A 24,540-nucleotide genomic window follows, 5' to 3' on the forward strand; every position below is an offset into this window, starting at 1 on the left:
CCGCCACTGAATCTATAGGATTTACGAAGAGGTGGTAAAAATATTGATGGATGGATCACATTATCTCAAAAATGTTCAGTTTATATCAAGATCAGTTGTTCGTATTTCACTAATTTTTCCCGATTTCAGAAAAGAATAAGTTCTACGACAAATGCCCAAGCGTCGATTGCTCTGTGAAAACTTCCTACATCACCCATATTCCTAACTCAACATTTGACCTAACACTATACCTAACCGTAACCCTAACATATCCTAAGACCCAAATTACAACCCTAACCCTTTATATTTGACGAAATAAAGTCCGGAGCAACAGTCACCGGATCAATTAATGTAAGATTAATCACTGGAAATCAATGTTCTGTTTGCTCCATCTTATGTGTATATAGTTGACGATGCGGGCTTCCTCCAGGCTACACAACACCCTCTTCAAGAAGGTTTTAAGGAGTCCGATGAGTTTCTTTGATACCACACCGACAGGAAGAATTCTCAACAGGTTCTCTAAAGATATGGATGAACGTACGTATTCCCTATATGTATGGGCAGCGTTTCACGGAACTGTCATAAGTGCAAGTTCGTCGACATCTCATTGAAACGCGTATATTCAAATTAACACGCGTTTGAACGAGATGTCGGTGAACTTGTACTTATGACGGTTTCGTGAAACATGCTCTGGTATACACTTTCACGCAAGTACTATATACTCAAAAGTATCACTAGAATATTCCAAGGGCAGGTGCAGTGTTCTCTTGCAAGGAGGGGGGGGGGGGGGCACATATGCAAAAATGTCTGACAAGCAAGCAACAAAGAAAGAAAGAAAGAAGAAAAACAATTACTTGACTTGGCCCAATCGGCCTAAAATTCGTTTTATTTTTTTCATGGAGGATCATTCGCCCATTGATATCTTTTGGAGTGAACTATCAGCTTTTTAAGGCTGAGATACCGGATTGGAGGTAAACTTTTCAGGGTTACATGATGTAGAATTGCATGGTGTAACACTTAAGTCAAGGCATGGCGATGTAAGCTGTAAGGCATTACTTCCTACCAGGTAACAGATGAACATAATAGAATACTTATAAATCGCACAATAAACATAAGTTTCTCTATGCGCTGATAATAGGGACTTTTAGATTTGAGTGGACTGATACGTGTGACGTCCATTCAAGGCAGTGCATCAAAAGGACGTCGATCGTAGCGTAGACCTATTGTCTTGGTGCGAATCTAAAAGTCCCTACTATCTTTGCTGGGACTTGAGCCGCGGACCATTTAACCCACAGTCTAGTGACTGCCCATTAGATCATGACACCTGGGGGGCGTTTCACAAAACTTGTCGTCAGTGACAAATGACATGTTTTGTTATAAGCTACTGAAATCCTTGCTTCTGATTGGTTATCAATAGATTTGTCACTGATTTTTGTCATTTGTCATTGAAAAAAGGCTTTGTGAAACGGGTCCCTGGAAAGGGCATTTCAATTGACGTAAAACTCCCAAAGCGCCAATTAATTTTGTTCTTCCCTCGATTTTCTTTTACAGTGGACGTCATCCTCCCAATCAACCTGGAGCTGACGTTAATGAGTGTGTCGTTGATCCTAGCCTCTCTCGTCACCATCTCCGTGGTCTTCCCTTACTTCCTCGCCGCGGTCGTCCCCATCCTCATCGTCTTCTACTTCATCATGAACTTCTATCGGAAGGGCGTCAACGACCTCAAGCAGATCGAGAATGTGAGTCGGTCGCCATGGTTCTCGCACATCGGCTCGACGGCGATGGGCCTGGCCACCATCCACGCCTACGATAAGACAGCTGATATGATCAAAAAGTGAGTCAGATCAACTAGTAGAAGCTGCATTTACGTCAACTGTTAGTAACTTGAAGTGTCACGAAGTACTTGTGAGGAACAACCTCTCTTTTGGAACATTTCAAATGTATACAAATCGAAAGTGATACGGATTTCTGAGAGGATATTTTTGTTTTCTCTTGTAAAGTAAGTCGGCTATAGTTCACGTCACGGACTATGTTGGCATTACTAGACTTCTGGGAAGTTATGAAAGGGTACTGGAGACCGGCATGTTTGTCTTTTGTTCCGGCGAAAATTGCCTCGAGCTTTATTTCGTCATAAGTTTAGGGTAGGGTTGCTGTTGGGTTTAAGGTTATGATGTTTAGGGTAAGGTTAAACGGTTAGGTTTAGTGCTGGGTCTAGGGTTGAAGTTAGGAATTCAGTTAAGGAAGGGCATTATCGCGGAACAACTGTCGCAGGAGCAAGTGTCGCTGGCCTTAACAACCCTTCTTAGGGTTCATTATTAAACCGACAATGGCGGTCTCGTGGGCTATGGTCTCGCAGGCTGTCGTTTTACTTAGATGTCTCGGCTAAAGTCACCTGTCATCTCTCTCTCTCTCTCTCTCTCTCTTTCAATAGATTCGTCTACCTACTCGACATCAACGCTCACCCTATGATGCTGTTTCGCATGGCTAACCGATGGGCTGGAGCACGCTTAGAGATTCTCGTTGTCCTGATCGTTACCGGGACCAATCTAATGGTTGTCCTCACCAAAGGTACCATTGCTACTTCCACCGCTGGACTGGCCATCTCTTATGCTATACAGGTAAGTTCATCCAGTGTATATATATGTATAGGTGTCGTGGTCGAGGGGATATGCCACCGGACTGTGGATCACGAGGTCCGCGGTTCAAGTCCCGCCGCGGCACTATATCCTTTGGCAAGACATTGATCTACATTGCCATGGGTAGATGGGTGCCTAGTAGGATTATTCCTTGAAATGCACTGTGCACCGATATCGGTAGCCGGAGCTAAAGCTAGGGTAATAATTTTCGAAACTCTTTGGAAGCGCATAGAGACTAAGTATTATGCGCTATACAAGGACGGACTATTATTATTACATGAAAATGATTTGGACAAAGATATACCAAGCCCTTTCTTTCTTGCACGCATTAGAACATTTTACGAAAGGATGAACCGAATAATTGCAATGCGGATCATCTTTTTTTCTCTTTGCAGGCAAATCAAACGTTTCACAGACGTCTAAATTCAAATTATAGGAACCAGTCGTAAACTGCACATTCAGAATGGTGCAAATCAGGAATCGTTCAATACGACGTTGTATAGGCGGATCAGAGAGTAGATTGCTCGGGTGTGTGTGTCAATCAGATATGATTATTTACGTCTGGGGACCGACTTTTAATGTCACCATCCGAAAGATGTGACTCAGTTTCGAACATGCGTCCTTGGCTGAATACATTGATAGCTGGATTACAGGCGCATGCCACAACGCCCCGCTGACAAAGTATTCTGAACAAGTGTTGAAAGGTGTTGTACGATACGTCGCCGGACTGTCGATCACAAGGTCCGCGGCTCGAGTCCCGCCGCCATACTAATGTCCTTTGGCAAGACATTGATCTACATTTGCCACACTCCACCCAGGTGAAGTAAATGGGTACCTGGTAGGAATTTGTTCCTTGAAATGCTATAGCGCCGTATGGCAGCCGTGCTAAAGCCAGGGTAATAATCGGGAGCGGCCGGAGGGTCAAATCTGACTGACGTGAGCGCTATACAACTAAGAACGCAATATTATTATTATTATTAAAGGTAGTCTATACCAATCTTTTTTTTGATCCACCAGCTGACTGGTATGTTCCAGCTTCTGATGAGCACCCTGGCAGAGACGGAAGGCAGGTTCTTTTCGGCAGAGAGGATCCTTGATTATAACAGGGTAAGAGCTAGTATGCCCATTCAATATTTTTTAAAATTTATTATTGATTTTATTTTATTTTATTCTATTAACCAATATAAATGATAACATGAGAAAATAACATTGAATGGATCGCCCTGCTCTACAATACAAAACAAATGAAAGAAAACGATAGATCAAAAATTAAAATTCTTAACATATTGGTATGATATAAAACAACATCGTTTACACAGTATCATGCCCCCACCTACCCAAGAGCAAGACCCAATACCCCACCCACCCTATTATTGATCAATATTAAAATTCCTCTATTTTAAAGGAAGATAGTTTTCAACGTTATTTTATTTAATAACCTTATGAATTCATTGTAATTTCGGGATGATTTTAAAGCAGAAGATAAGATGTTAAATTGTGATGCCCCACGATATATATGAAAACATTCTACGACATGATTCGGTATGTGGTTTAGGTAAAGATAAATTTCCGATGGAACGTAACGAATATTGGTGATAGACAAAATTATTAGGGGGATGATCGAAGAACAAGACAAGAACCTTGTATGGCACTGGGAAGTTTCGTAGTGGGGTCTGGTAATTGTGATGAATTTTATGATGACATATTTTATTAAATCCAGTCTGTACTAGTTTGGGCAGGGGGATTAGACCTTCCAGCGAGGTCACTGACAGGTGGTTATCTCATCAACTCAGCTCTCAATTAATAGAAGAAAAAGTGGATCATGGGGGACCAACAGGCACCGATTAGGCATTGTGTGTTATATAGAGGGCGCAAGTAGCTATAAGTAGTGCAGTGGGGCTTTAAATGAAGTCCTAAATCATTTTACAGGTTGCATGGCTCAATGCCTGTGGATAATTCTATCCCATATATATCAGTGTCTGGATAACTACTAGATTCGGGTAGCGGTTCGAAAACGTAATCATTACACTATCGTATCTCCCCAAAGTCTCTAGAAGCAGAAGGACCCGAAGTGGTGCTGGATAACAGACCGTCAAAGGAATGGCCTAGTGATGGTGCGATCCGAATCGAAGGCTACAAGATGAGATATCGTGAAGAGCTTCCCCTAGTTCTGAAAAATGTAGACTGCAAGATCAAAGGTGGAGAGAAAATCGGCATTGTTGGTCGTACCGGGTCTGGTGAGGATACATTCATTCATATCTTTCTTATTTCCAAAATATGAAAGGAATAGGACACTAGTTCAACATTTGTATCCATTTTTTTCTCATGACAGGTCATCAAACAGATAAACATTCAAACCAAGACCAAGACCAAAGCCAAACCTAAACTGAAACGGAAACCATATGTCTTGGAATTAAACAGAACAACAAAATAAATGGCAAAGAAGTGGCAAAATTGTGAAGACACACTCTTGTTGTGGTCTAGAGGATAAGTCGTTGGACTGTAGATCACAGGGTCCGCGGTTCGAGTCCCGCCACGGCACTAATGTCCTTTGGCAAGATATTAATCTACATTAGCCACCCTCCATCCAGGTGTTAAATGGGTACCGGTAGAAAGGAAATCCTTGAATGTTGTGAGCACCGAAATCGGCTGCCTAGCAGAGCCGGGGTAATAGCTGGAGCGTCTTGAGCATCATGCATGGTGGATATGTGCGCTATATAAATAGCCAATATTATTATTATTATCATTATCGGTACTAGAACTAAATATTAGGCCTATATTAACGATATTGTCTATCCTTCATTATTATAGGTAAGTCGACGATCAGTGTTGCGCTGTTCCGACTCGTAGAAGCCGACGAAGGGTCGATGACCATTGACGGACTCGACATCAGTACCATAGGCCTGACCGATCTCCGGTCTAAGATCTCCATCATTCCTCAAGACCCAGTCCTCTTCATCGGAAATATCAGGTTGGTCTTAATCATTTTGACCAGTGCCGGCCAGTGCCCCCTCCCCCCTCCCCCAATTTAAAAACTTGAGTCCATGTACCATACTTTAAGTACAAGACATAAAAATGTGTGCCCTTGTGTTATCGCACTCCTTAAAAATTGTAAGGCCGAAAAGTCATCTGAAAACTCACCTTTTCCCCCCGAGTCAGAAGTGTCTTACAAATGTTACTCTCTCCTTTACAGATTTATATATAAACAAGTAGCCGAAGTAGTTGGCTCGAGTGTGTGAATGTCTGAGAATAATCGTCTCCGTTAGGACTGCAGAGTGATAACGAGGACGCGGGAACGGCTGCTATTATCCGAAACATTGCTGAACAAATATCTTTGAATACCTACTGGCAATATATTTTGTCTTCAATTTATCGTGATTTGTAACGATACATGACGGTGCTTTATCTTTCACGAGAAAAAATTTGTAATTGAGTAACGAAATGCGATTTTTTTTTCTCTGATTAAAGGTACAATCTGGATCCTTTTAACGAGCACAGTGATCAGGAATTATGGGGGGCTTTGGAACAGGCATACATGAAAGAACGGGTAAGCCTTTGACATCTCTATAAACACCTCATATTTTTTTCGTCCTTTCTTCTTTTCTTCTTTTGCTCCTTATTCTAATCCTTCTCTCTCTATATAATAAATGAATCATATTCCATCGCATATTGCGTCTTGTAATAACAGTATAGGGCAAAATCCGCTCAAATCAGGCATGACCCAAACTACTTAGGCCTGATCATAACAACTACTCCGTGACTAAACTATACAAAAATAAACTAGAATCATGTACACTGGTGTCTTTGAAACCAACTGAACATTCTTGGGAGGGACAAACACTTCCATCGGAAGGGGGGGGGGGTGACAAGGGAAAGTTTCCCATCTCTCCGACAAATTTGATTAAATTAGGAGGCCCGATTGCTCAGTTGGTAGAGCAGTGGTCTCTCGGGTTCGAAACCAAGGCGATGCGTTAGTGCCCTTTGGTAAGGCATTAGTCCTCATTACCAGGTCTCTCGGAGAGGACCTAAAACCGTCTGTCCTCTGGTTGCTTACTAATTACAAGCATTTATGCTTTCTTAACAGTCAGGCAAAATAACCACCACCACCAATTAGCCCACACACCCTGACAGTTATAGATTTGATTGTGCACTCAGTGTGTGCGGGCAAGCACTGAATCCAATGACCGGGGTAATAGTATATTTGTAAAGCGCTTAGAGACATTTGTATTAAGCGCTTTATAAAAGCTAATTATTATTATTATTATCATTATTATTATTATTATTATTATTATTTGCATGATCCTCTTGTTACAGATTAGTGTTCTTGATCATCAGCTGGAAGCTCCTGTTACCGAGGGTGGAGATAACTTCTCTGTAGGAGAGAGACAGCTTCTCTGCATGGCCAGGGCTCTACTCCGAAACAGCAAGGTAAAAGCGATATTCCAAAATTAATGATAAATGTAACTACCTTTATCACAAATAATTACATAATGAAAGAGACCGTTTCATATCCAGAGTTATCAAGGAACATGGCAAAAGTGGCTCAAGTGATTTAGACCTAAAGTACATACCTTGCTAATTTAAGCAACAGTTAGAAAGGGCAGAGGCATCATGAGTGAATTTATTTTCAATTCGTGTCCATTTCTTTCTTTAAAAATAATTAGATCTTATTCTTGGACGAGGCAACAGCAGCGATCGACACAGAAACGGACAGCTTGATACAGCAGACGATACGAACAGCTTTCGAAGACTGTACCACACTCACCATAGCACATCGACTCAACACTGTACTTGACTCAGATAAGATTCTAGTCATGGATGATGGAAGGGTAAGCGTCACTCGGATTTTTTTTTTTTTTTTTTTTTTGGGGGGGGGGGGGGGGATACCCAACCCTTGCTCCCTTCTGATACCATTCTGGCCATCCTTAAGTACACCCAAAGATCTAATTTTTGCTTTTGAAATAGGTTTCGAATTGTGACCCATCCCCTCTTTTCACTTTGCAAGTTATGCATTTATTGTAGTTTGTTTGTCCTTATGTATATGTTAATTCGGGCGTCTGTCGTTATGCCTTCATAAAGATAATTGGGCACGTATTACCCCATTATCTAACCATTGATGTATTCTTGTGCTGTTACTATATGATATCTTTAGCAGACCTCACAGCTTCTTCCCCCTACCTGCAACAATTACTTGCTGGCTACGATAGGGCAGACATAGTATTGCCAGGAAAAAAAAAAGGGGGGGGGGCTGACAATTTACGGACTTTTTCTTCTAAAGACCTCAATATCGCCACCCTGCCCCTACCGATCTCCAGGCTCTCTCATTTAAGGGGCGGTGGTAGTGGTATAATTAAAATTTAGAGAAAATCCAAAATGTTTGTTGTTTCAGTTCTTTCTTTATTTTCCCCGTGGGGATTCCGCTCGACCTCTATACAGAAACAGGAACAGTAGAACAACATTGACATCATTTAAATTCAGATTTTGCGCAAATCATGTCTATAATTTCCCCCGGGACAATCAAACATTTATTGATCTATATTGTTGTGTTTTATATTTCCGTCTACAAAATATAAAGGTGTTAAAAAGTACAACTGAACATTCTTTATCCACTTTTTGTTCCACAGGTCGCCGAATTCGATACTCCTTCTACGCTGCGAAGCAATCCAAGGTCTATCTTCAGCGGCATGATGGCAGCGGCAGAGGCGCAAAAAGATGGAATTATGGACTGAAGTTACCGACAATCATGTGACAATTAATGTTGCCAATTTTCACATGACGTCTCCTTAATCACATTGCCAAAGATTATATTTTGTGTAAAATGATGGTGCTTTCTAATTATTATCAAGTAAAAGACTGAAAATGTCAACCATGGACCAAGCAAAATTTGTTTGATAATTGTGGTAGAGTATGAAATCATTAGCTCTTAAAAGGGTAAATTTCTGTAAATTTGTAAATGTTGGTAATTCTTAGCCATTGAAGTTTTTCTGCCATGAAGAAAAAAAATCTTAGTCTACGAAAGTATTCTGAAAGCTACATGCATCAAGTTTATATAGGCCTTGGCTGAAATAACGCGTGCAATAATTAATGTTTGCACGCAGAATGTTACCTCCATAATAATAATTCTATTCGCAGCTTTAAAATAAGTAAATCTGGGTGATTTTATTTGAATTATTCGACCGTATACTCCTGCGCCAATTGCTCCGCGGTAGATTTTGTTGACACTGGCTGCATACCGAAACTTCCCCTCTGGACTGAATGCTATGCCTAATCCCGAAACAAAGAGCAGCAATTTCCCAAACCATGCATGTATCAGAGCCCAGAAAAATGTCGCTGAGCAAATGAGGGGTCACCAATTTTTGATGGAAAAGGGAAATCTAAATTATGTTTTTACTGATTGATTCAAAAAGTGTCGTTACATTTGGTTTGTGGAAGTGGGGGAGGGGCATCCTAAATAAAGGAAACTAGGTATAGTGTTATGAAAACTGTTTGATACAAAACATGTATTTGCTTCTTTTTTTTTTACTCAAGAGTTTTTGTTTCGCAAAAAAATTACGTGTATAAATTATGTGTACAGTTACTCCATATTCGAGATTCATAAAACTGGCTGACGAAATATCGTAGATTTATTCCGAGTACTTGCCAGACAAGTCAATATTTTGCTGTTATTGCCGATTTAATGATGTCCTTTTGTTAAAATTATTTGGTTATTTGTTTGTAAAATTATTTGTAAGCAAGCAGCTAATTGATGAGTTGAATGTATGTTTCGGTAGGCTGCTCTGTTTTGTAGTACTATAACATAATTATGCAAAGATTTTTTGCACAATAATTTATCCTTTCTATTTGCGTATCCGTTTATTTAGAAGCAGTCGAGGATATTTAATATTTAGAGCCTATCAATAGTTTGTTTTCGTAAATATTCTCAAGTGCATTTTATTGCTTGTAAATGGCTTCATACTTCTCTTTCTTCTTTCCATTCATCATCATAAATTTGTTTTTGTTATGATTAATGTTCCTGTTTGTCAGTTCATTCTATACCGAACTATCTCATTTTCTGTTATCATTTAGAAGAGTACTCAAGTCGGTTACTTGGAAATTTGAAATGAATGCTGCCTTTTGTATATTTCTTTTATATTGACCAATATATTGAATTGTGATGAAGAAAATGATAATCTTGCAAAGATTTTATCTCGAATTAAAGATGATTATCTAAACATAGCACAAAGTCTTCTTCTGTTTATTTTAGTCTCATTCCTTTCTCCAGCATCTTCCTGGGGGGGGGGACGTTTCACAAACTTGTCATCAGTGACAAAAGACAGTTTTTAGCTCATCCGGCCTGAAGGGCCCGATGAGCTTATGCCATGGCGTGGCGTCCGTCGTCCGTCCGTCCACAATTTTCAAAATGCTTCTTCTTCGTTATTTTTCAACCGATTTTGATTCTGATTGTTTCATATGATAGGGCTAGGAGGGAAATTTGGTTTGCTTTATCTGGTAGAGCTAACTTTGGTACACTAAAAGTCTACACAGAATTTTGAAATTGTTCTCCATTAATTAATTATGGTAATTTATGCAAATTTATTCCAAAAATAGCAAAAATTGCTTCTTCTCCCTCATTTCTTGACCGATTTTGATTTGGTTTGCCTTATCTGGTAGAGCAAAATTTGGAACTCTAAATTCTACACAGAATTTTGAGATTTTTCTCCATTGATTAATTATTGTAATTTATGCAAATTTATTCCAAAAATAATTTAAACATCACAAAAAATGCTTCTTCTCCTTCATATTTCGACCGATTTTGATTTGATTTGCTTTATATCATAGAGCTGACTTTGGTTCACTATACCTCTGCGCAGAATTTTGAATTTTTTCTCCATTAATTAATTATGGTAATTTATGCAAATTTATTCCTGAAAAAAACAAAAATTGCTTCTTATCCCTCATTTCTTGACCGATTTTGATTTGGTTTGCTTTATCTGGTAGAGCTAAATTTGGTTTACTAAAATTCTACACAGAATTTTGAGATTTTGCTCCATTGATTGATTATAGTAATTTATTCAAATTTATTCCAAAAATAACAAAAAATTGTTCTTCTCCTTCATTTCATTTTTAAAGTTTTGTGCAAAATATTAGGATGATTATTTTCAAATTTGATCTCTCACAGAAAACACTTGATTTGTGGATCAAAAAGAGGAGAAAAGAGAGGTTGAAAATTAAATGTCCCTTCCAGGGCATCAAATTCTTAATTTATGACCAGTTCCAATGTGTACCACATAAAATTTACGATATTTGTTGTTGCGAGATGCGAATGAGCGCTACGTCATTGACGTTCTGGTTGTTATAAGCTACCGAAATCCTTGCTTCTGATTGGTTATCAGCAGATTTGTCACTGATTTTTGTCATTTGTCATTGAAAAAGGCTTTGTGAAACGGGCCCTGTTCTACCCTGCTTGACCTTCATTCAGTGTGGTTTCATTTGCTCTTTTTTTAATTCTCATACGGTCTTGACCAATCACCAAATAATAGCTATTTGACCACCATGATAGCACATGTTTATGCTGTACATGTGTGTAATACATGGATATTTAGCTCGCAAATCAGCTCCCTTTTTTTACCATTGTCTTTGAGGATACAAGGCGATTGATAACTGATAGGGTTGTTGTGTGTACAGGGATCGGATGACGTTTCGAACCCGCCATTTTCTTGCTGGTATATAAAATACATATTATGTGTCGTCTGTATTTTGGTCAAATGCGCCTCTAACAATTTCGCATCCTAAAACCAAACAAAAACAAACCAAACCAAAACAAACCAAACCAAACCAAACCAAACCAAACCAAACCAAACCAAACCAAACCAAAAAAAAGGCAGGAAAAACGGGGAGGAAGGGGGGGGGGGAGGGGGGTCAAGTTAAGGCTTGGTACAACGTTCATTGCAAGTAGAGGAGTATGATGTGGTTTACAGAAAGAGAAATATAGCGAGAGAAAGAGAGAGAGAAAGAGAGAGAGAGAAGAGAGAGAGAGAAGAGAGAGAGAGAGAGAGAGAGAGAGAGAGAGATCTGAAGACTAACGTTGCGTAGTATCGTGTTATAAACTCACGAAATGTTATGAATGACTTAAAATTAACAGCTTTTAATTGACGCAGCACTTCGATAAGACTTTGCAAGTCAGTCAACAGAAGTTTGTTTCTAGTACAAAATCAGTTAAAAACAAATTTGTTGATCCCAGTATCCCAGCATGTTTCCGTGTCCCCGACTTGAGTATAGTCACTCATACATACTGCTCCTTTTCCTTATAGGTAGCACACCCAAAGATTCAGAAGCGGGCTGAAATGAAATATGAGATTATGTTTTTCACGACAGTAATACAATTACGCTGGTATGAACGACTAGCAGTTGGCGTAGCCAGGTGGCAAAGGGACTGCGGCCCCCACTTATTTGGCTTTTTAATTGGTGCGATGTTTGTTGTAAAGAACAATAAATGTATATGTGTATGTATTAATGAGGATTCTTTGTTTGTCTTTGATTCTTTCATTCAGTTTTTCCTTTTTAACAAAAATAAGAGAATCAGGACCAGATTGAGCATCGTATAAAAGGATATTTTACTCAAAATCTACTGTCTGAAAAAAAATGTATGGATTGCTCGCAAACGCACAATGTCCTCTAACAACAACTTATCAGGGTATGCGATCGCAAAGACTTTCGAAAAATTAACCCTAGGCATGTTTTGATAGCCTTGTGTGTTACCCATTGAAATGTGCGAAATGGCAATGCGGTACTTGTATTACATAATCCGAAATTGAATTCTGCCTAATCTATACAACGGGGTATTGAAATTACCTTTGAGTTGATTTCTAGGTAATAGAAGTTTTGCGATCTTGTTAATGGTCCTCAAGATTTAAGATAATCACAAATCGGATTAATTTAATACGTATTACTAATACCATTGGGAACATGAGCAATTGATTTATGCTCGAAAATAAAAAATTAAGTCTCCCCCACAAAAAAAAAACCTTTCAACGCATTATCGTTTGTCCTTAAATGACACGCGATACATGTATCCTTGTAATTTGAGGCCTTTTAGAAAGCACAAAGACGGAGATTCGTCACATCCGTCATACCCTTTATGCTTGTTTGTCGTATCCTTCATAATCATGAAAACAGTTTTCAGAGAAACCTTCTACAATTTTTTTTTTAATAGCTCGTTGAAAATAGATACCGTAACGGGCTTGATTGATGTTCATTGATTTTAGATGTAGCCAACTCGCTCCTGGTGCAATGTTAGGTGACCGGAATGTTAGCGCGATTATACAAACATACGTGCTCTGTGTACACAACGAAGATAATTTGGAGTCATTTATTTGATTTGATCTACAATTCATTGATTCTTTGAATTTGAATCTGTCGTTTCATCTCTCTGAAGTACATTTGATTTGACAGAAGAGGAGGAATTTCTTATCAGCAGATTTTAAAACAAAACAAAATCAAAATGGTGGCGGAATGCTCGCGTGTCTTCTTGTCGATCTCCTGCAACCAATCGATGTCGAACCTCCCCGACGACCTCGCCAGTCGACTGGACACGACATCGACCATCGCTTTCGCTCTCATGCTGATCATCATCTTTTTCGGTTTGATAGGCAACCTCCTAATCGTCTACATCGTTTGTACGAAGCCGAAGATGATCACGGTTCATAACGTGCACGTCGTCAACCTTGCCGTCATCGACATCGTCTTCCTATGTGTCTGTAGCGTGGTCGATGTCATCGGGATGGGTGTGATCGCATTCCAGGATGGTCTCCTCAGCATTTCACATAGCCATTCTGCCGGTATCATGTTCGTGCAAACGGTATGCCCCCCCCCCCATTTCTTCAAGCCCTCGATCCCCCTCCATTTTTTAAAAATATATACATTATCACTCTTGGTATTGGTGCTAATGCATTATTTCGTATACAACTTTCCTTATTTCATTGTCTTTTAAAGAGAAGGTTGAGTTCTGGGAAGAGGAGAAAAATAAATTGTGAGCGTTATCATTCTTATTATGCAAGTGTGGAAGAACATCAGATGAGACATGTTCCCTGAAAAGCATGGCTCTTCAAATGCCTTCATATTCTAAATATGTCATGTAACATCGTAAAACTCGGGGGTAGGTTTTTACGCCACGTGTTCGTGTAGTCCCATATACATCTTTCTGTGTACAGTGTTTGTAACTTTACCAAGACTTGGCCAAATTTCTTATCATTTTGATGATTCCAGAACCTTGCAATACACACAAATTCTTATATGCTAGATGATCAACCTTTTCTGGTCGATTCCACACCGTTTCTTTCGCAATGCAATCGCATGACCAGAACTCAACTTCATCTTTAAATCCCCCCCCCCCCCATGAAATTACGTCTTCCTCTATACTGCTATGGTTTTTACATCTACAATGTTTATTTTACCAGGAACCTAAAATATACAAGCATTGCTTTCAGTAGGTTCCTCACATTCTCCTTAATCTATCATATGAATTGAGATTCATTGAGACGTGCTTATATATACTCCATGTATTGTATAAATATAATCATTTTTATTTTATATGTGTGTCTATATTTTGTGTAAAATGTAGAGCAAATAAAGCGACCTTCATTTATGAAGATTTTTCATTTAGAAAAAGCAAGAATCCAAATCTTAAACCGCACTTGCTACAGTATTCATAGTTTAAAAAACGAAATTGGGATCCATCCGACATTTCCCCATCCCTATTTCCTCTCTTCTCTATAGCATTATCGTAACGCCCTGACGCCCGTTGAACGCGAGGCGTCATGTTGATTGCGCCATTACCTACGCTATTTAAGTTTATTTAGCCATATAATGTGTGAGCCAGTAATATTGTATCGTTGGCCATATATCCTTTTTTTGCATTCACTTTTTATGCAATGTCACTTTCATAAAACAGGGCGTCAAAGATTACGCCAGTTGGTGACGCAGACTTGTGTCAGAAAAATGATTACTTTAGTTGGTGACGCAGACTTGTGTCAGCAAAATTATGCCTAGTGGACGCTGGGCATGGTCATATTTGAGTCAAATGTAGACAACTGCAGAGATGCGATTGGATATTTCCGGTCAAAAAGACGTACAATTTATTTATTTCACTTTCTCTCTCTGAAATAATGATAAGTTTCATGTTCTGTTGTCATGTTTTGATCATTATGCCATGCACATCTCCGGTTCAGTTCCTTATCTCTCTTCTTTTCCTCCCTTCTTTTCCCCTTTATTTTTCTTCCCCTTTCTTTCTTTATCTCTCCCTTTCTTTTAACACAAAAAAGGGATTTTACAATAACTTCCTAAAAAAGGTTTATTTCACTTTTATATTTTTCAAAACTACAATTTAAATCATTATCATAAATTGATCTGTTGTTACATTTTAGCTGACGTTCACGGCTGCCTGTGGGACTTTAATAGCGCTAGCCTTTCAGCGCTACCTGGCTATAGTCAGACCTTTGGAGAACAAGAAACGACGCACCGTTAAGAACGCTAATATACTACAAACTCTTGTATGGACAGGTATGCTACGTGTTTTACGTAGATTCTTTTATTGATTCTGTTATCCCTTTTGTTGACATTGATCAACATAATTTCAGCATGCGTCAGAGACTGCCCCGCGCGGATCTGGGGTGACAACGCAACGCCTCTTGCACACGAATCATTATTTTTATTTTAACGCAGGACTGCGTCGACGAGTCAGCGACTGTAATGGTATTGACCGACGCACCTTACTAGACTGACATCGCAGAAATACAGCTTATCGCATGATAATAGGATGCGTCAATTTAGCTGCGTCGCATTTACGCTTATGAAGCTAAAAACATTATCAGCGGATGCGCCAGCAATTCTATACTATTCTTGTAGGATGCCGTATTCTCATGCAACCATGATGCGTCAAAGACGGAAAAGGTTCAACTGACGTAGTCCTAGGTCAGTGGGCGATGATTAGTGAACACTGGACATTTTGTTTTGGTTGAAATAGTGATAGCCTATGTCATTATACAAAATTCATGAAAGTTAAATTAATCGTAAATGAGGTTCAGAATTGTCATATGAATAGTGATCAAAGCGACGTTGCGGGGAATTTCTTTTTAGCTTGTGAAAAAACTAAATCGGCTACCAATCGGTGTCGAGTCACCAATCGATGATGCATGCATACTACAATGTATTACTTTCATAATGACTATTCGGGACCACAATCAAAAACAAAAAGCCTGCATTTTCAAATGTTTATAACCATTTTATTGTAATGTCTTGTGAATCTAGTCTAGTCAGGTCGGAAGGTTAACGGATACTGCTCTACATGCCGTTCAACATAATTGAAAGAGTATATTTATCATGACAATAAATCATTCTTTTTCTCATCCTACAGTTTCCATCGCCATGGGCGTCACCGTTGCTGCTCTGGAATCTGATAGCGCAAGCCATGTCATCGCCGAGGGCTTCTCTCTCTACCAAGCCACGTTCTTCTTCTCTCTCCTTATTCTCTCCATAATCGTCTGTTACATCGCTATTTTCCGCTCCGTGCGCGAGCGCGAGCTGGTCGAGGGAGGCCGCGTGGCACGATGGCAGCAAAAACGCAACATGCGCATGCTCAGAATGGTCAATATGTTAGTGCTCGTTTTTGTCATCACGCGCGGATTCTGGCTCATTTACGGCCTCTACGCCAATCACACCACCCCCCTCGAAGTTGGCGACGACAAGCTATTCCATGACGTCATGATCCAGATAGTGGCGCGCATGGGGTGCGCGGTCAACAGCGCGTTGAATCCCGTCATTTATGGGATGCTAACGCCTGATTTTCACAGGCATCTGGTCCAGATAATATTCCATCCGTTTGCAGCTTCAAAGCCGCAAAGACGAGGAACCATGGAGGGACGAGAAGAGAAAGTGTCATTGTGACGTCATCATCGGTCAATACCATTTGCTCTACTTGAAAACTGTCCTACATTAGTCATGTTGCCAGATTCATAGTATAGGAAAGAGTCGGGCTTCAATATTCTAACTACCAGGTGTTTTTTCCTCAAGTGTTATAACTCAACTACCAAAGAATGTCTGATTATGATCTATTTAATAAACCATCCTTTTCAAAACTGGGAAGCCAAAGTCTCTCATTTCACATGCTTCCAGTTTGGCAACATGACCGATTTCGACCTTCTATAAGTCGACCAAAGAGATTCTACCCAACTCTGATGATTTTCAACGAAAGACGAGTCAACAGAATGTTACATAATGAAGAGTTTCTGCCCTATATAATTATATGAACGTATTAAGCGTCATCATCTTATTCGTAATACGTATGCGTAAGTGGGAGATCTGATATGTGTATGAACTGGCATATTCGCAAACAATATTTATATTGTCCTGTATTTGTCATGCTATAGCAACTCTTAAGTGATTTCTTATCTGATATTGTGAGAACTTAGACATATCTTACCGTTAACATCCAATGAAAATGTTTAAATTATGTAGTAGTTGTCCAATACTTTGTGTATAGCCAGTATGCTTGTAACATAACATATGAGAGAAGAAATTAGTCAAATAAAAAAAAAAAGCAACTAAGACTTCAGAATGTTATTTTCTATTTTCCTCTAACCAGTCGGGCTCAAATACCCTCTTCCCCCCCCTTTTTTTTAATCCAAATTCATCTAAATGTTGTTACCAAGTCTTCAGTTTAAAAGAACTTTAATACCAGGATAATGTCTTTCTCCTTTTGATGATCTTTCTTTCTATCTATCAATTACACTTATTTGTATCCTGTTTTCTTTCCGTATTATTTCAGTTTCCATCAATCTCTCTAGTTCAAAATGTTGATAGATTTTACATGACACTTACAAAATGGATCGAAATTAATAACGTAGCGAAATTTATAACTCAAATGAACTAAGTCATTATGAGCAAATCGCCTCCTTTTGTAACAGTTTTACCACAGTTATCCTGTTGTTATATCATGCTGATTGTATGTATGCATGTGTTGTATAATGTTGAGACGTATTAAATGCAAGTGAAATCGATTTAATAAAATAACCTAAGCGTAGGGTAATCTAATTTGCCACGAACCTCCCAATGTAGATCAATGCTATCATTAACTATCAATTATTAAAGGTTCCACTTGATACTATGTAAATGCTTCTCTCTTCGTTTACCGTTCTTACTCTCTCTCTCTCTCTCTCTCTCTCTCTCTCTCTTTCATTTTTGTTGGCCATCAGCTTTCCATTACATATGCATATATAGTTTATGAATATTTTTGTTTTGCTTATGAAAAGGATGTCAGCTTAAGCAATGGTTATGACGACCCATTTGTTTCTATAATTTTATGTGAATATATATGTTAAAAATTCATATATAATTATGTGTTGATGTATATATGGTAAATAAATGAACATCAATCAATTGATCAAAATGCATACATGTATGTTACAGATTTAGAAGTTAAATTGAAAAGGATAAATAAAAAAGGTTTGACAATGTTTTGACACGGATGTGCCATTAAACTGAATTACTTAATTACCTTTTTATGAAGGGCTTGACGTCAACATGACGTCCAAATGACCGTACGTCAACATTATAACCTTACATTCATTACAAACATCGATACATTGCAACGCTCTTTATTATTAAAAGAACCGCGTATACAGTCACACTATCATTGTGTTGTCAACAGTCTCCTTATTCTAAACTACCAGCAACATGCTATCAGGTTTTTGTTATCAAGACATGCGCATTCTGTTTGCTGGCATTACAAGGATTGAATTTCCACTTTGATACCTACCTAGGTTCTGCTTAACCTTTCTGCTACCGCGAACCTAGTCTAATGATTGTCTATATGTATTATATATGTTTCTGTGGTAATGAAAGGATAGATGAAATAATCAGTGGTGAGTTTTTGTCTATAAAGCAGGAAAAATACAATGAAAAAAACCCAAAGAAACCAGGCAAAATACAACTAGCAAAACAAAAAAGAGGAGCAATAGGTCACTATTTATAATTAAGATTTTCAAATAGATATTCAATATAAACTATATATAACTATATATATATATATATATATATATATATATATATATATATATCTCGAAATAAACATACATTAATACCCTTTCAGATGATATGCAGATGGCATCAAATAATTCGTGCATGAGTAGGCGTTGCTAGTTAACAATAAATGAGTTTCTGAAAGAAAATGGGCATTTTCCATTTGAATGTTCATGAGTTAGTGGAGATATTCTAGTCTTCGTCCACGATCTTGGTTGAAAATGAGAGTTAACACCCGTGCTTGTTACAATCGTGCATGCACTAATGAGACTACAATAATATTGAGATCCAGAGCTCAATCCTTCTCATTGTCTCTCATTCTTTGTTTTCATTGTTGAACAATAATGCCTGACAGATGCACTTGTTCATTACCATTTCAACGGCTTCTTGCTCTATTTTTGCAATTTTCTTAATCCGACCTTCTTATGGTTAAATGAATGTGCCCATCCAAGCGTGAAAGTTCAAAACTTGATCTTTATTGATGCTTGGTAGAATATTGTTTTTTCTTTAATTTGATGTATATTTAAATGAAGAGTGTCCATTTCTTTTGCGGAGTGTATATAGTAAAAGCATTCATAAACGGATTGATATTTGACGATGGAAGATTGTTTGCAAAAGTGGTGACGAAAGAAATTTTAAATACGGTTTAAATAAAAGAGCGATGACGAAGGGAAAGGAGTAGTTCCAATGGGAGCACGAAGGAAAGTTGGACATGGGTCATGAGACAGGAGGAAATATTCTGTTCCTCAGAGAGTTGTCGAAGGGAAAGAGAATGGTTATTTGAAAGAACAGTGACGGAGGGAAAGAGGAAGATTGTTTAAAAGAGTGGTGACGAAGGAAGAGGGAAAGAGCGGTGAAGGAAGAGAAACAAATTGTTTGAAAGAGCAATGATATAAGGAAAGAGAAAAATTGTTTGAAAGAGCGGTAACAAGGGGAAGTGACTTTCGATTGATAATGACATTCAGAACTCCTCTGATCTGGACATCCGTATCACGCCCAACCAAATATATAGGATCTTCGGACAAAAAATGCTTGCATAGCGTGGCCTATATGTTGCCCAGATTTGTATCTGGTGGAAGTTCTTAATAAAAATGATCTTTAGATCAATTTATATCAGCTACTATATAAATATAATGTACTGTGCAATTTTTATTTGTTTCTTATTTGGTTCTTACTTCTTTGAACAAAAACAAGATGACGCTAATTGTTGTTTGTTGCATTTCATTAGTAAGAATCACAGGCACTTGGATTTTGTAATAAACTTTTCGCTATTCGACTATTGTGAGGGGGAGGGGGAGGGGTCATACCTGTAGCAATAATAAACATGTACTAAAAGTATATATAGCAAGAAACTGCATGGTATTACAGGCCATTGATGGACATTACTGGTACACGAGCCGTTTGTACTTTCTTTATGCCAGCGGAGCTTAAGTAAAATCTCTAAGTCTTATATTTCAACGAACCCGGTAATCAATGTCTAACTTTTGAAAAATGAGGGTAGCAAAAAGGCCGAGAACATATGATTTCATCCATCAATAAAGTTATAAAAATTTATGACATACGTGACAATCATACCACAACGAGTTGGCATATTTAATGTGAGAGAATATCACTCTTTCATTCCGTGTGTATATCCCATCTGACGACATTTTGTTTGAAAAACGCGTGAAGAAACAACGTAACCAGTATTGCATGAATCTGGAACAAGCATTTTCGTTACACTATTTAGCTTCGATTTTCGGCACAATACGGACCTGCCCTCACAAGCGGGCAAACGTCATCCGGATTTAAGCTTGATATTTCAGTTTAAGGAAGTTGTTTGGCTAGACTTATGATGGTGACAGCATATCTAATCATGCTTATGGTTTTCTTTCATCCTTTATTTAACTTTTGACCACGCTTGGCTTAAAAACAAAGGGGAAACGACCATTCATCTTGAAAAAGTGAAATTGCGTTACTGCGAAGCAAAAAGATTTTCATAATTCGCTTTTAAATTGATAATCATCGGAAGAGGAAAACAATGTTACGTTAACGGCGTTTTGTCCTACGCAAACTTACCTCACCAGGGATCACTTAACTTTAGAAAGGTGGCAAACATTCTAAATATTCTATGGCCATCAGAAACGTCACAATGACGTGCAACCATAGCACTCTTTTCCGATGTTTCCCCGACTTCGTTAACGATACAGTCGACGATGAAGCCTTGCGTCGCCGCTTGCACAGCTTCGAGATCTCCGTCATAGTCATATCGTGTATCTGTCTCCTCGTCGGCGTGGTCGGCAACGCTCTCATCGTCTACATCGTCCCGAAAAAGGATATGCGAAGCGTCTGTAATGTTTTCGTCGCAAACCTTGCCATCCGGGACATCTTTTTCCTGCTCACTTTCGGTCTCGCCGGGATCGTCGAACATGCAGTATACATCACTAGTGGAAACGTGCTAGAAGTGATGCCATTAATCTCGGTTTATTCCTTGACGGTACGTTTGGTTTAGTTAGTGTGTTGTTTGTTTGGTGCACTGGGGGTCTAATTTTGTCGTTACTGAGTGGGACAACAATTAATTGATTTTCTTTTTTGTATGTTTGTTCTGAATGTTGGCTTTTATCCAATTTGTTGTGACTGACTACAAGAAAATCATCTATTGATAACTCAGTTCTTGAAAACATGTTGAGTATGATAGATGTCAAACTTAATGCGTACTTTTTAATAATTTTTTAAAAATTCTACGTGTTTTTATAGACCATCACACAATTTTGAATTCACGAGTGTCATATTGCATTGCCTAAAAGGGAAATCTATTAAGGAGACCATTTTTAAAAAATGTGTTTAAATGTCTTTTCAAATGATACCGCCTTCAGTTTCACTCTTTTGTAATAATGATGTCGAATCATGATTATCATTCGAATTTTGGTTAAATTGCACTGTAATGTCATTGTCTTAGGCCTTTATTTTGTAACACTCTGGGAAAAACAGATAAATAACTAGCTATTTCATGTCACATACAAATACTCCCAGAATATCTTTCTGATTTTTATAACTATTTGAGATTCCAACTGAATTGAACAATCATAACACTGATTCTAACTCACTATAAAAATTGAATTGATAATCACCATTGTATGATTCTACTTTCCCCGAAGGTGACGATATTGGCTACATCTGGTCTCTTGGTGGCGCTAGCTATCGATCGTTATCAATCTATTGGGAACCCTCTGCAGTCTCGTTCGAAGAAAAGTTTTTATAAAGCTTATACTGCCACCGCTTTAATCTGGATAGGTAAGTGTAGTATTGAGGGAGATGGGGAAGGGAAGGGAGGGGACAGGAAGGGAGAGGGGGTATATTGACTATAAGAAGGAGGAAGCACTGTATAAGTAGTTGGCATGTCCACGAGGAATGAACTTAGATTACGTTGCATATCACTACCCCCGGTCACTATCCCTTTCTCTCTCTCTCTCTCTCTCTCTCTCTCTCTTTGTTCTTTGTTCTTCTTCCTCTTTGCCATTTGATCAGGTGCCCTTTTGCACACTTTAGCTACCCAACTGGTTATGGTCATCTTGACGGCAGGGGGAGGGACATGCAGTTGCCCCTGTAAAATAATTATGTAGGCCTAGGCCCTATAAACGGTTAACCGTTAATGCCCCCCCCCCATATTTTGGCCCTTCCAACGCCCTTGTATGATTGTCAGATAAGCCGACATAGCACTGCCCCATCTTTGGTGATTTAAGCATAAACCTAATCATTACCCTCAACAATAAAGTAACATTTCTTGTACCAGGTAACTTACACACTTTTCTAACTTGTTTTGATTTGGTCTAAATTATTCAAATTGAGCAAAAGTTAATATCACGGTTGTAATTACATTGCGCATACACATCCTAAATTTATCGTTCAGATCATAATTAATACAGTTTAAGAGATCAAATTCTGTATTATGTATACCAAAAAGTCAACATTTTGGTCACCAATTATATTTAGATCAAAAAAATTAATAGAAATTTCTTTATAACACATTGAAATATCGTGATGACTTTGTTTCCATTTGTGTTTTTTTTCCTTCTCATCATGCAGTCGCTTTCATCCTACCAGTCGTGCACCTTATCTTCAAAACTCCGGACTCTAAATTACGGCTCGTCGTCGTTATCGTCAATACAGCGGTCGCTTACGTTATCCCGCTTGCCACCATTTGCGTTTGTTTCGTCATCATCGTGATCGCTGTGAGGCAAGGTCAACAGGTCAGCGGCGAATCGGACCACCTCACGCGCTGGGAATTCAAACGCAAGATCCGCGTACTGCGCATGGTTAAGTACATCGTGTTGCTGTTCTCGTTGACATGGGGAGTGTGGTGGGGACTAAACATCTTCATTGCCTACCTAAAATACAAGGACATCCCTATCACCATCGGCCACGAAGTCGCCAGGGACGTCACAGGCTTAATGGTGCTCGCAACCAGCGCTATCAACCCGTTTATTTATGGTCTGACAAACGCGTATTTCAACCGCCATCTGAAGAGGATTCTGTGCTGGTCGTGCGCGCCGAGGAGCTTGCACCATACATCTGTGACAAGATCCCCAGCGGAGTTTCCCTTTTCGGAGCCCGTCCAGTATTCGATAGTGAAGCGACGTTTCAGCCATTCGAACGGATCCGGACTCGCCGATAAAAGCGACCTCCGAATGAGCGTGGTAGAAATAGAAAGTACTGTATGAATATTGATTTGTTTTTTCATAACGTAATGATATTTTTATTCGAGCAGTCAATAGACTGAAGAAAAAAAATAGTCTATTTCTTTCGGGGTACGCTCTGAGTCCATCCTAATATTCAATTGGTTTTCATCATAGAAGCAGAAAAGTTAGAAAAACAATTCAGTGAAAGTTTGAGAAAAATCTGACAACAAATAAGAAAGTTATGAATCATGGAATCTTTGAAACAAATTGGCAATGCGGTTAGAAGTTGTGATGTCATCCCCTCACAATAATGATAGAATGACCCCCAAATCTCCATTTCTCTGAATGTTAATGGAATAGGAATAGGGACGCATGAAAGAACATGTTGTCCGTGATAGGCTATATGATCGAGAAAGGCATGAAGAAAATATATCAGATCAAAATGGAATTTAATGACATTTCTTGCATTCAACAAAGAATAAAATGTGAGGGGTGACATCATATTTATAGACCGCGTTGCCAATTTGACTTACAGATTTGAAGAATCTCCTGAAAAGTTATGGATGTATTTAATCCTTAACTTTCTTGTTTATTATCCGATTTTTCTCAAACCTTCATTGATCTGTTCTTCTCATTTTTCTCCTTGTTTTAAAACAAAATTATTTTCAGGGTGGACTTCCCCTTTAAGTACATCTGACGCCATCTCGATTAAACTCAATAGTCAACTTAATTGGTTTAAAGGTAATACACAGTTTTGGTAGGGGGTCATAAATTTGGTTCAAATGAACATGTTGGAAGCATATGCGATCCTACAATATTCAGTGATCGTTGTCGTGGCTGAAATCGAGTCTATAGTGATGAAATTGTAAATAATAAACTCTTTATGTTGTATAGCGCCCTCTCAAGCTAAAGCTATTGTTTTAGCTATAAAACAATGTTATTTGACTAAAATCGACCAATTTTTTTATTACCGTTTGGAATTGCATATTCTGATATTTGCATGGTCGCAGCTTCCAACGTATAGGCGCTATTTGAAATTTATCAAAATTTACCGGGAGCATCGGTAAATTTTTATATCCAATTTTTTTCAAAAGCAGAAGTGTTTTAGGGGCTAAATTTGTTAGTGCTTATAATACATCCATAGGGGCATCCAAATATATCAAAATTGTAAAGAATCACTATCCAGCCAATTTTCAAAATTTACCCAAACTTTG

The 24,540-nt window shown here is 38.6% G+C and overlaps 3 protein-coding genes across 3 annotated transcripts in view; all 3 read left to right on the forward strand.

Annotated features, from left to right (window-relative positions):
• Positions 1-8,676, forward strand: part of LOC582918 (multidrug resistance-associated protein 5) — a 33,818-nt gene extending 25,142 nt beyond the window's left edge. Inside the window, exons 20-29 of the mRNA XM_030982078.1 lie at positions 387-516; positions 1,531-1,813; positions 2,411-2,597; positions 3,633-3,722; positions 4,663-4,852; positions 5,427-5,586; positions 6,084-6,162; positions 6,930-7,043; positions 7,280-7,444; positions 8,240-8,676. Coding sequence (XP_030837938.1) covers positions 387-516; positions 1,531-1,813; positions 2,411-2,597; positions 3,633-3,722; positions 4,663-4,852; positions 5,427-5,586; positions 6,084-6,162; positions 6,930-7,043; positions 7,280-7,444; positions 8,240-8,344 — 1,503 coding nt within the window. The 3' untranslated portion in view covers positions 8,345-8,676. The remainder of the gene's footprint in view (positions 1-386; positions 517-1,530; positions 1,814-2,410; positions 2,598-3,632; positions 3,723-4,662; positions 4,853-5,426; positions 5,587-6,083; positions 6,163-6,929; positions 7,044-7,279; positions 7,445-8,239) is intronic.
• A 4,566-nt stretch (positions 8,677-13,242) lies between these two features.
• Positions 13,243-17,175, forward strand: LOC115918536 (somatostatin receptor type 2-like). The gene is made up of 3 exons (XM_030982080.1): positions 13,243-13,452; positions 15,017-15,152; positions 16,006-17,175. Exons 1-3 carry the CDS (start codon positions 13,285-13,287, stop codon positions 16,533-16,535), a joined length of 834 nt encoding a protein of 277 aa, XP_030837940.1. The 5' UTR covers positions 13,243-13,284; the 3' UTR covers positions 16,536-17,175.
• A 3,050-nt stretch (positions 17,176-20,225) lies between these two features.
• LOC752674 (somatostatin receptor type 3) lies at positions 20,226-24,159 on the forward strand. The gene is made up of 4 exons (XM_011676662.2): positions 20,226-20,646; positions 20,688-21,144; positions 21,806-21,941; positions 22,734-24,159. The coding sequence occupies exons 2-4, from the start codon at positions 20,779-20,781 to the stop codon at positions 23,366-23,368; spliced, it is 1,137 nt and encodes a 378-aa protein (XP_011674964.2). The 5' UTR covers positions 20,226-20,646; positions 20,688-20,778; the 3' UTR covers positions 23,369-24,159.
• The last annotated feature ends 381 nt before the right edge of the window (positions 24,160-24,540 follow it).

The sequence above is a fragment of the Strongylocentrotus purpuratus genome, unplaced genomic scaffold (assembly GCF_000002235.5).
Source record: "Strongylocentrotus purpuratus isolate Spur 01 unplaced genomic scaffold, Spur_5.0 spur5_scaffold_12, whole genome shotgun sequence".
Taxonomy (NCBI): domain Eukaryota; kingdom Metazoa; phylum Echinodermata; class Echinoidea; order Camarodonta; family Strongylocentrotidae; genus Strongylocentrotus; species Strongylocentrotus purpuratus.